The sequence below is a fragment of the Aegilops tauschii genome, chromosome 5 (assembly GCF_002575655.3).
Source record: "Aegilops tauschii subsp. strangulata cultivar AL8/78 chromosome 5, Aet v6.0, whole genome shotgun sequence".
NCBI classification, from domain to species: Eukaryota; Viridiplantae; Streptophyta; class Magnoliopsida; order Poales; family Poaceae; genus Aegilops; species Aegilops tauschii.
This window is the reverse complement of record NC_053039.3, coordinates 71,112,159-71,124,015: the sequence shown is the minus strand read 5'-3', so window position 1 is coordinate 71,124,015 and position 11,857 is coordinate 71,112,159. Positions and strand designations below refer to the sequence as shown.

Sequence of the window (11,857 nt, the reverse complement as noted above, 5' to 3'; positions counted from 1 at the left end):
TGAACTTGGTGTAAACGGTCACTTTGGTGCTAAAACTTGTGACATACATTGAACTGGTGCACCGATGTGTTAGCTTGTGATTTACTTGTCAATAATAATGCGATTGTGTAAATAAATGTTCATCAAATTCTGACTGTGAATTACCTTATATTTTAATTAGAAATTTGGTAAGTAAATTAAAATAGAATTGGTTCAGAAGGTAAGTAAATTAAGATGATTGATTATCATACTATACATGGAAGGTTGGACAAAGGGGTGGTGAGAAAAAAGGTGAAATGAGAACCTTGGGTTCTCTTTAAGTAGTAGAGATAGAGATTCTTTCCTAGTTTCGTAATTACGTGATTATTGATTACTGTTAATTAAAAAATCGCAGCACAGTGTCGGGCACTCCTAATAAAAAAAAAAAACTACCCTGTCGTGAGCGAAGGAATCCTATCCCTCGCTTGCCACACGGACGGCCACGATAGCGTCAACTGTCAGCCGTGCGATCCCATCGCCGTCCGCTGCTGGTCCACTCGTCTATCTCCCACGCATACTTCTTCCGCCTCCACCCTCCTCACCGTCGCATGCTCGCCGCCGCCGCCGTGCCGCCCCTGCCGCCGCTCCCCCGCTCGTGCGCCTCGTGGGGACGGTGGATCCCATCCACTCCTTTCTCCTCCAGGTGGGTAAAGATAATCTTGTCGATTAATTAATTATTAATATAAAAAAGTAGTAGCTGTGGAGACCCGTAGTTGCGTAGTCCACCTCCAAATCTCCGAAGATATTCCGCTGCCGATTAGTCAATTGGTTAGGTTGGATTAATGGTGGAAGACCGGAGTAAAAGAGAACAATTTGGCCTCTCCTTCTCCCTCCTGTGTCTGACCAGCTTTGCTTGCCTTTGTGCTGCTGCGATTTCGCAGGGACGGGCCTGGTTGGCGGCGGGGGACGAGTGGAGGGGCGGTGCATCCGGCGATGGCACGGCCGCCGATCCTCTCCGTTGCACTGCCGTCTGATACGGGGCGCGTGCTCAGCATCCAGTCCCACACCGTCCAGGTGCCACACCACCCTCTCTCTCCTCTGTTCATCTGCCATGATCTTGCTTAACTACCTGCATCTACGAGCAATTGGCGGCTGTATGGTACGATAGTCTGGGTTTGGGAGCAAATCTAGTGTTTTGCGGGTTCTAAGATCTCGGTGGCTAGGCCGAGAACACCAGATGTACTTAAGTCATTTGCAAGTGCTCCATGACTGAATTATTATTTTTATTATTCAGTTCATATCAGACATGCATGCATGCCGTGCTGCTTGCACACCGTCATCATGATTGTCTCCCATTGTGTAGTGTCACCAAGTCGTGTGGTTGCTTACTAGTGAATGCAGTTGTTGTATGGCTCACATATGATCATACTTGGGGATTGTTTAGTGTACAATAATAACTGTGCACAGCATTGTTTCGGAGATCAGGAGTACTAGTAAATTACTGAAAACCTTATGTTTGATTTGATTTATTTATGTCCTCTACTAATGCTGCTTTTCCTTAATTTAGGGCTACGTTGGCAACAAATCTGCTGTCTTTCCGTTGCAACTCCTTGGTTTTGATGTGGATCCGATAAACTCTGTACAGTTTTCTAATCATACAGGTATATAATTGGGCTATTCGGTAGAATGTGCAATATGTCTGGCACGCCTAAAATATTTTCCACTATGTGTTATCTCAGGATACCCAAAATTTAGAGGACAGGTTCTCAATGGCAATCAGCTGTGGGATCTTATTGAAGGACTGGAGGAAAATGAATTATTGCACTATACACATTTGTTAACAGGTGAATGACCATTACGACTTCTTCAATTTGGGATTTCCCATCCTTCATGTAAAAAGCAAGTTGATTGGTCTTCAATGGCAGACCATTAATCATCATCTCTTTTTAATCAAACATAATGCTTTATTATACACAAAAAAGCACGCTATTTGTTTATTTTGTTGAAGTAACATGCTATTTCTTGGTATTCAGGTTACATCGGCTCTGTTTCCTTTTTAAATACAGTGCTACAAGTCGTCGACAAATTACGATCGGTCAATCCTGATCTTATATACGGTAACCTTTTCTTACCTCCATTATCTATATGGTCAGTTCTGTTGTACAAAATCTTATGGGGAATTATGTCATAAACATATTCTAAATAGAATTTGCTAATACATGTCCACAAACGCTCTGCAGTTTGCGACCCGGTTCTAGGTGATGAAGGCAAACTATATGTTCCTCAGGATTTAGTATCTGTTTATCAGGAGAAGGTGATTTAGCCCATTTCAACTTGCTAAAGTTATCTTTTATGATATAAAAAATGCTGGGAATTACTTATTGTAAGGCTAGTTAGCATGTTACCAAAAAAAAACTGCAAGTTTTACTGTACTCCAGCATCCATTACTCTTCAATAGGCAAATCCATTCCCTAGACTGAAGGTTTACATTTTTTCAATAAAACATTACATATAGGCAGCTGCATCTCCTTTCCCCTTTAGAAGTTAGTCGAACAGTCATGCGCAGTGTGTTCTGTGTTTCGTTCAATTAACTTCTCCCATTTACTCATTGAGCTATGGCATGGAAATTATATGATAGGATAGTGTAATTCCAAATGTGTTTAATGCTCATAATGCTCTGTGCTCATCGTAATGTATTCTTTTTTCTCATCAAATACTCTCCAGGTTGTCCCAGTTGCTTCAATGCTTACACCAAACCAATTTGAAGTTGAACTACTCACAGGATTAAGGTATTCATTCTATTCTTTTTGGAAAAGGAAAATGAGAGCTATTCTCTTTATTGTCATATACCCCGTCAATCCGCCATACTTCTGTTCTGTATCAGATTCCATATAAATTCAAATTTAGCACTTCCAGGAAAGAAAAAAAAATATATACTGCTAATTTTGGCCTGAGTAGTCCAATTTTTTATACCATCTTGTGGGTTCTATAGTTAATCTTTAACTCAACGGGCAATGTGTGGGTTAGGGCGCAATGATTTGAAATTCAGTCACAACTGGATGACCTATATACAGGTGATAGGTAAGAACTAAAGGATGGGTGGGGTGGGGTGGGGGGGGGGGGGCTGTCGTGGGCATTCTGTAAACTGGTATACTTCGGTGAGGGCATATGGCTTAGTTTCAGCATGAAATATCTTTTTCATGCTTATTTGACAATAACAATAGATCTATACACAGATAAAATCATTTTTTTGGTACTCTCATACATTGGTCAAATATTTGTTTTCTTTCCTATTTGAATGTGTACATGCAGAATTACCTCCGAACAAGATGGCTTGAAAGCTTGCAATACCCTGCACAGTGCTGGACCACGGAAGGTTTGTCCCTTATAGGCTTATAAGATTGCTAGATAAACCAATAAAAGTATTGATGTGCTACACAGAGTCACTGTTGGCCCTATGACCAACTATCCTTGTTCCATGTTTCTTCATTTAAAATGCTGCTAATGCAAATATACAATTACTAATTCATGAATATGTTTGACTGCTATCATTCTACAGGTGATAATAACTAGTGCACTTATTGAAGACAAGCTGCTCCTCATTGGAAGTTACAAAAGAACAGAGGTAAACTTTTGATAAATTTGTTGGATTTATTATATCTATGTACATGCTATGAATGTACTAGTTGCAAATAGAAAAGTTAGTGGCTTTACAATATTATTCAACAGAAAGTTAAAGAAAAAAGGGGGATGAGAAACCATTTGATCTTACCCAAGTATCCCATGAGAATTGCGAGAAGATTAAAATATTATACAACATAGTTACCAAATTCACTAAAAGAGGCTTCGAACCATGATCCCGATCGATTGATCCAGACCGGGGTTTGAACTCACTCTGGTCGATCCGAATCCGTGCCCGGTTTGTCGAACTGAAGCGAAAACACAGCCCTGCAGCACATCGATGTACACAGGGAATACACGGGGCGGAGGGATGGGATTCTCCTTGGCCGTGGACGAGACAGCGGTGGAAGCGTAGGAGACGAGCAGGCTGCAGCGGCTGATCCTTGCTGTGAGGAAGCTGGAGTTGGAGTCAGGGTGGATGGGAAGCCAATCTTGGAAGTTGGCAGAGGTGGAGGAAGGACGAGAGAAGGCTGCAGCCGTGCTGAGATGGCGGGTCCGCGCCCATGGCACCGCAACAGCGGGAGTACTACTGAATAGCAGACTGCTCGTTTTTCTTTTTTAGACTGCTCATGTGTGTGCATAGTCTAGGGTTGAGCCATGGGCTAGTTGGGCTGATTTGGCCCAACCCATGAAAGAATGTTTGTTTTCTTTAGCTTTTTATATGATTCTGTGACAACAACAACAACAACAACAACAACAACAACAAAGCCTTTAGTCCCAAACAAGTTGGGGTAGGCTAGAGGTGAAACCCATAAGATCTCGCGACCAACTCATGGTTCGGGCACATGGATAGCAAGCTTCCACGCACCCCTGTCCATAGCTAGTTCTTTGGTGATACTCCAATCCTTCAGATCTCTCTTTACGGACTCCTCCCATGTCAAATTCGGTCTAGCCTGACTTGTCTTGACATTCTCCGCACGCTTTAGCCGTCCGCTATGCACTGGAGCTTCTGGAGGCCTCTGCTAAATATGCCAAAACCATCTCAGATGATGTTGAACAAGCTTCTCTTCAATTGGTGCTACCCAACTCTATCTCGTATATCATCATTCCGGACTCGATCCTTCCTCGTGTGGCCACACATCCATCTCAACATACGCATCTCCGCCACACCTAGCTGTTGAACATGTCGCCTTTTAGTCGGCCAACACTCAGCGCCATACAACATTGCGGGTCGAATCACCGTCCTGTAGAACTTGCCTTTAGTATGTGATTCTGTGACCTAAAAAAAACAATTTGATTATGTGATCTTCTACAGTTGTTAAATAGTATGTGCTTACTAGAAAAAATATTTATTGTTTTATTATGTCTATTATACTCCCATGTTGCGAATTGGAAATAACGAATTCGCGAAGCCAGTCTCCGATTCGTGAATCGGAAATGTATACCCCATAACAATGCAATTCGTACGAGTTAGCGAATTGCGAATCGTGAACCGAACGAATCACGAATCGGGTAACTATTGCAAGCACATTGTGTGGCAAGTGGCACCTCCACATTATAGTGATGTTACTTTTTTGGAGGAAACCAAAAGCAATCATACGTACCTGCAATCAAACATTATACTATTATTCTAGTTCCATATGGCTCCTATGCTACATAGGTGTTCTACTGGGTTTTTTGGCTGGCTATAAACTGACAGGTCAATGCAGTAGGCCATCTAAGAGCTATGATATAGTCATGTGGAATAGTAGTAATTTATACAAGGTACGCTCTTGAACATTTGTCTGCTTGATGTGTAAGCCTGATCTTTGTAAAGCTCATAATCATAGGTGTACTCTAGATCTACTTCAGTGGTCTAATATTGATACATTAACATCAAGATAGATTACAAGTAACAGCTAGGATTTACAAGTAATAGTGTGTGATTGATAGTTCTGACATGTAGCATGACCAAACCTATTTGTGCAAATTGGCCTGTTTCTGATCAAATTTGTGTCCCATTTTTGGGGTGCTGTTATGGGTAAACTGATCCATTACGAACTGAATCTAACACAATGTTTGCATTCATGTGTTAGCTCTGAGTAACTTTGGTTGAGTTTGAGTGAATTCATAGAACATTTAATAATTCAATAAAATGCTTTGGAAATAAACCGTTAAATATACAAATTGGTCAATTAAATTCTTAAACCCTGATCCTGTGATGAATCTATTCCAGCCTTCCAGGGATCCAGCCTCCAGCCCTGTTATAATTGCTGAGTAACTTAATGGTCAGAATGCTGATTTTAAAGATATTTACCATCTCTTCATTTTCAGGAACAACCGCCGGAACAATTTAAGATTGAGATACCCAAGATACCTGCATATTTCACGGTATGTGCGGCTGATAATAGAGGAAACTTTTCCTGTACATTGATATATATATATATATATTTTTATGAATCTGTTGTTGCATGTTGGTTATTGACTTATTGTGTAGTGAACATATTGGCATAGCTTATTCCTAGATTGTAGTATTCAGTATGGACTAATTCATATTATTGCTTAATCTGTTGTAGCTTTATTCATGTGGGATCTGTATATAATTGTCTGTTCAAACAAACAATGTCATAGAACGATCCTACATTATATCAAATAAATGTTGCACAACAAAACAGTGATCAAATCCAAGGAGAGGCAATTTTTTTGTTTATGGCCCGCTGTTTCTATCTCAGGTTTACCTTGTGCAACTTTGATTTTGGCCAAGTTGTATGATACATGACCATATGTTTTGAAACTCAACGGAGCTAGCTGTGAAGTTAAAAAAATTTATCACCATTCAAACATTAGTCAGTTGCATGTTTCCCGACTAAATGAAGAATAACTGTACGAATTGTTTTATTTCTCTTGGCTGATTAGAAAGTAGATTGTAGAACTAGAATCTCAGCAAGTGCCTTTTAGCTATGTGCTTGTGGACTATGTCTTCGGATGGTGAGGGAGAAATGGGCCACACATGTTTACACTTGTACGCTAGTCATGTTGTGCACGTTGTGCTCTTGTCCTAGTCTTTAGGATCTAGCTCATGGATAGTTGGTTAGTTAGCTAGCCAATGGGACTCTTCCCTACGCATGTGTATATTTATACGCCTCCAATCAATAAAAGATAATTGTGTGGCAAATCTCCTTCCTGTCTTACATGGTATCAGCCTTCTGTTTCTAAACACCCACGATCCCTGCTCCACAGCTTCCACTCCCCACCTCCATGGACTCCTCCTCCTCCCTCTACTCTGGCGGCGGCGGAAATCCGTTCGCCGGACCTTTTGCCTCCTCCATCCACCAGGTTCCTATCTGGCAACACATCCCCGTCGTCCTCAATCTCCAGGTGTCAAACCACACGGTCTAGCACTCGCTGTTAATGACTATATTCTGCACCTACACCCTCCTCAACCACATCGACGACACTGTCATTGCCCGCCAACGCCTCGACGACCCCAACTGGACCGTGATTGGCTCATGCATTGTCAATTGGGTCTACACCACAGTCTCGCCGGAGATACTCGCGATCATCATCAAGCCGGACGAGATGGCGCACTTCGTGTGGCTCGCGATCCACAATCTATTCCTCGGGAATTGAGCTCACAACGCCCTTTATGCACTCCATGAGTTCTACAATTTGAACCAAAGTGATCTTTCAATTACAGCTTGTTGCAGCCTGCTCAAACAATTGACGGACACCCTTCGGGACGTTGGCTATCCCATTACCGACGAAGGGCTCGTCCTCAACGCCTTTCGCGGTCTCAAATCGGACTTCAGCCAGTCCATGAAGAGCATGTCGATCCATGGCCTGCCGACGTTCCTGAATTGTCGCTCCTTCCTTGAGCAAGAGGAGCGCTGGATCGCCCACACCGCCACCATGGAGGCCAACACCGCCCTGCTCGCTCACTCCAACAGCGACGGCGGCCACAGCTCTGGCCCAGCAGCAGCAGGGGGGGGTGCGGCTGTTGTTGGGGCCTGCTGCTGCTTGTCGGAGTCGCCGTTGGAGTGAGCGAGTAGTGTGGTGTTGGCCTTCATGGCGGCGGTGTGGGCGATCCGGTGCTCCTCTTGCTCGAGGAAGGAGGGACAATTCAGGAATTTTAGGTCGTGGATCGACATGCTCGACACTTATGGGCTGAAGTCCGCTTTTGAGATCATGAAAGATGTCGAGGACGAGCCCTTCGTTGGTAATGGGATACCCGATGTCCTGGAGTGTGTCCGCCAATTGTTTGAGTCGGCTGCAATAAGCGGTAATTGAAAGAGGGCCTTGATACAAATTGGGGAACTCATGAAGTGTGTAGACGTCGCGGTGAGCTCTATTCCCAAGGAATAGATTGTGGATTGCAAGCCACACGAAGTGTGTCGTCTCGTCCGGTCGATGATCATGAGTATCTCTGACAAGACAGTGGTTTAGACCCAATTGACAATGCATGAGTCAATCATGGTCCAGTCGGGGTCGTCGAGGTGCTGGCGGGCCGTCCATGGACATGGGGAGCGTAAGCTGTGGAGCAGGGGTCGTGGGTGTTTAGAAACAGAAGGCTGATACCATGTAAGGCAGGAATGAAATTTGCCACACAATTATCTTCACTGATCGGAGGCGTATAAGTATACACATGCGTAGGGTAGAGTCCCATTGGCTAGCTAACTAACCAACTATCCATGAGCTAGATCCCGAGGGCAACTCCAACGCATGGACGCATTTCGTCCGTTTTTGTCCGCGTGGGCAGAAATGACAGCCCAACACGCGGATGCAAATCCATTTTGTGTCCGTCTGCTCTCTGCGTGGACGCAAATCCACCCAAATTTTTTGGGTCGGGTTTGCATCCACACGGACACCAGACGGATGCGTTGCGCGTCCGCTCGTTGTCCGGCCCAGCCCCACGTGTCAACCACCCCCGTTGGTCCTTTTAAATGCACGCGTGCCAGGGACCGGGGGGGGGGGGGCACCGCACCCACTCTTCTCCCTCTCTGCCCCCCGCCGCCCTATAGTCGACCCAACCCTAGCCATAGCCACCGCCCACCATGACGTGGAAGCGCATGCCCAGAGCCCACAACCACGAGGCGTGCTCCTCCTCGGGGCGCTACCGCGTGGTGACCTTCACCTTGACGCCGCCGGGGGCTGCGCCATTGGCGCGCGACCGCATCTACGTGCCTGTCGACCGGTGCCGGCACTACTGGGAAAACGCCATCCCTGTGCCATGGCCGGACGTGAACCTGCCGCATGGATGGTATTCGAACCAGGAATAGGGTTCTAGTGCCGGTCACAAGTCGCGCGCGGGAGGCGGAGATCCGCCGCCATCGCGCTCAGCTCGCGGTCGACCTCCGCGACAACCCGCTGTTTGTGGTAGACTCCACACACTGGGACACGTGGTTCACCGATGAGCACGACTAGCGCCGCCAGCGCCCCGTGCCCCGCGCGCACGCGCTCCAGCACCACAACCAGCAGGGGAGGAGGACGACAGGGCCTATAGGAAGGCCATCGAAGACTCCGAGCTTGAGGAACTCGCCAGGTGGCTTGGCCTGCCACTGGCGCTGGCCGAATCGGCCGGAGTGCAGGTCGCCGCACCCCTGCCTGCGCTTGAGCCAGAACATGAGCTGTGGCCACTAGTGGGGCACTCGTCGTCGTGGACGTCTACGTTCCCGTGCATGCTAGAGTTGGTGCGGTGCACGACCGAGTGGGTGGGCGCGGAGCAGCAGCAGGAGGCGCCCGCTGCGCCACCGCAGCAACTGGCACTGGTGGTAGTGCCGTGGCTGTATCCATGGCCGGCACCGGTCTACATCGACCTCACCGACGAGGACAACCGCGACGGACACTAGATCTAGGTTTTACTTATGTTTTTAATTTTTAATTAATGTACAGACGGACTTTTTGGCGGCAATATATTTTTAATTTCAAAATTGGTCCAAAATCAGAAATGCATCCCGGCGTGCTGGGTGCACCTATGGGCCAGTGAACACGGCCGGACTTTGGTGTCCACCTGGCCGACCCAAACAGACAAAAAACGGGCACTTTGCGTGTCTGTTTGGGTTCATGCGTTGGAGTTGCCCTAAAGACTAGGACAAGAGCAAAACGTCAGGACGTCCATGACTAGCGTACAATTGTTCACATGTGCTAACACCAATAACTGTCGAATGAGGTGGTATAGAAGTGGAGTAAGAAAGTGACATGTCTCTGTTTCCCTTTACACACTCTGCACTGCAAAGCTTGGTGTTTTTAGCATTGCTACCTGTGAATATGTCATCAATTATTTCAGTTATTGTATAATTCTGCTGCCTCCATAATGTTGTAGGGGACCGGAGATTTAACAACTGCTCTTCTACTAGGATGGAGCAATGTATGTCCCAGAGAAAGTTCGTTGTTGTTGTGGAATGGTCTTTTTATGATTATTCCATTTTTAACTCATGCTTGCTTTGATGCAATTTTCAGAAATACCCTGATAACCTCGAGAAAGCGGCGGAACTGGCAGTATCCAGTTTGCAGGTATCTTGTCCGTGCTTCTATTCAACATTATCTAACTTTTAGGTCTTGAGCGCTGTTCTTATCAGCATTATGTGTTAGCAACCCTGTGTTATGTGTTTCATGGATTCCGGTGACGTAAAACTAGATCTAGGAAAGGTATTTGAATTTACATTTTGGCCCCAGTTCTCACTTGCTAGTGAATTTATTGTCTCCGGCAACTATCACATTGACCATGTTTAAATCTGGTTAAGTTTAGGTGTCATTCTAAGCTCAGTACGTGCTCTTGCAGAAGTTAAAATGTAATGGCAAGCCAGCTTGGTACCCTTTTTGCTTGCCTAGGGCTTTACTTTGTGATATTGTCGATAGGAGTATATGCTTATTTGATGTTCACTTAGCATGCATTACTTCAGAATCTTAACATATACAGAAACTTCTGCAGGCACTCCTAAGAAGGACAGTTGAAGACTATAAAAGAGCAGGCTTTGACCCAGCAAGCAGCAGCTTAGAGATCCGATTGATACAAAGCCAGGATGAGATCAGAAACCCGCGGGTTACGTGCAACGCCATGAAGTATAAATGATCCCGTATTAATTCTGACAAGCATCACCACCAAATTGAGGCCGTCAAACTGTTATAAGGAGGAATGGTTGTAAACAAAGGTTGGTCTCCTCGAAGCATGCCAAGATCTTCACTGTCAACATGCACCGTATATTCGACGCGGTTTCTGGCTTCAGTTTTGGGAAAGCCATTTCTAGCTTGCCTTAGGTTCAAACCCGTAAAGGATCCAAATTAGGAAAAACAACAATATGCCATCATGCTTTTGCTATAATTTGTCACTTTTATTTGTGGCTGTGAGAATTAATTGTACAGAAGGTTTAGTTGCATCTTTGAAGCTTTGTTGTGTTGGTGTTACAATGATTAAACAGCATCTTATTGATGTGTTCTGTACCTACTCTTCTTTATTAAATTATTATGTGTAAACTCATTGGTGAATATTCAAGGAATGATCCATACAGCAACTTGCACCATTGTTGATTCAAATATTTCATTCCCCTTGAACATTGTTTATATTACCACAGAAAATAGTAAAGCAGCAGGTATATTATTTTTCATTTATATATATTTCCTGGGGTTTCAAACCACAAAGGTCGTGTTTATTCACATGAACAAGGGATGAGAAGCAACAACAAAACTTTTCCTGAAAAAAGAAGAGTAGAATAAACCCGAGTGTGTTTTGGGGCATGTGGGGATGATCCTCCCATAATCAGAATTCAGCTGTCCAAATGATATTTGCTGTTGATATACTGTTTGACACGTACTCTTTCCTCCCATAATATAAGATCATTTTGCAAGCTAAAACAACTTGCAAAACTTCCTTATATTATGGTACAGAGGGAGTAGTTCTTTTGCCAGAACCAATTCGGTTCTTGCAAGCTTATATAAATCCTACTTGTGAAACGGATCAGTTTGAGAAAAGAATGACTTAGTGAAAACTAAAAACAAGGATAAAGGTCGCTTCATCGAAAAAAATGAATATGATACGTAAGATTCACAATACATATGGATTTTTTATTTGAAGTATTCTTGCATTATACTTCACAAAAAAAACATCGTAAGCTTAAAGATACTCATATATTTTCCTCTGATAATCAAACATGAAAAATCCATGAAACACTCTTAAAGAAAAGGCCCACTACGCGTCAGCTGGCTGATCCCCGCACAGACCGGCCGTCTTGCTAGCCACTTGATTCGATTCATCGAGATGCTAATCTGACTGACAATGCCTATCAAGCTTGGAATGACTCCATCA

At 44.4% G+C, this 11,857-nt stretch overlaps 1 protein-coding gene across 1 annotated transcript; it reads left to right on the top strand.

Annotated features, from left to right (window-relative positions):
* The first annotated feature begins 450 nt into the window (after nucleotides 1–450).
* LOC109743713 (pyridoxal kinase) lies at nucleotides 451–11,066 on the top strand. The gene is made up of 13 exons (XM_020302796.3): nucleotides 451–661; nucleotides 900–1,032; nucleotides 1,526–1,619; nucleotides 1,698–1,802; nucleotides 1,992–2,075; nucleotides 2,199–2,272; nucleotides 2,683–2,747; nucleotides 3,271–3,334; nucleotides 3,518–3,583; nucleotides 5,893–5,949; nucleotides 9,878–9,922; nucleotides 10,015–10,068; nucleotides 10,487–11,066. The coding sequence occupies exons 1-13, from the start codon at nucleotides 567–569 to the stop codon at nucleotides 10,625–10,627; spliced, it is 1,077 nt and encodes a 358-aa protein (XP_020158385.1). The 5' UTR covers nucleotides 451–566; the 3' UTR covers nucleotides 10,628–11,066.
* The last annotated feature ends 791 nt before the right edge of the window (nucleotides 11,067–11,857 follow it).

Bases quoted from the DNA above. Each gene is read 5' to 3' on its own strand.
- LOC109743713 (XM_020302796.3), top strand. From the start codon at position 567: ATGCTCGCCGCCGCCGCCGTGCCGCCCCTGCCGCCGCTCCCCCGCTCG. The intron at 2,273-2,682 runs GTGATTTAGCCC...AATACTCTCCAG, and splicing joins TATCTGTTTATCAGGAGAAG to GTTGTCCCAGTTGCTTCAAT. The intron at 2,748-3,270 runs GTATTCATTCTA...GTGTACATGCAG, and splicing joins GAACTACTCACAGGATTAAG to AATTACCTCCGAACAAGATG.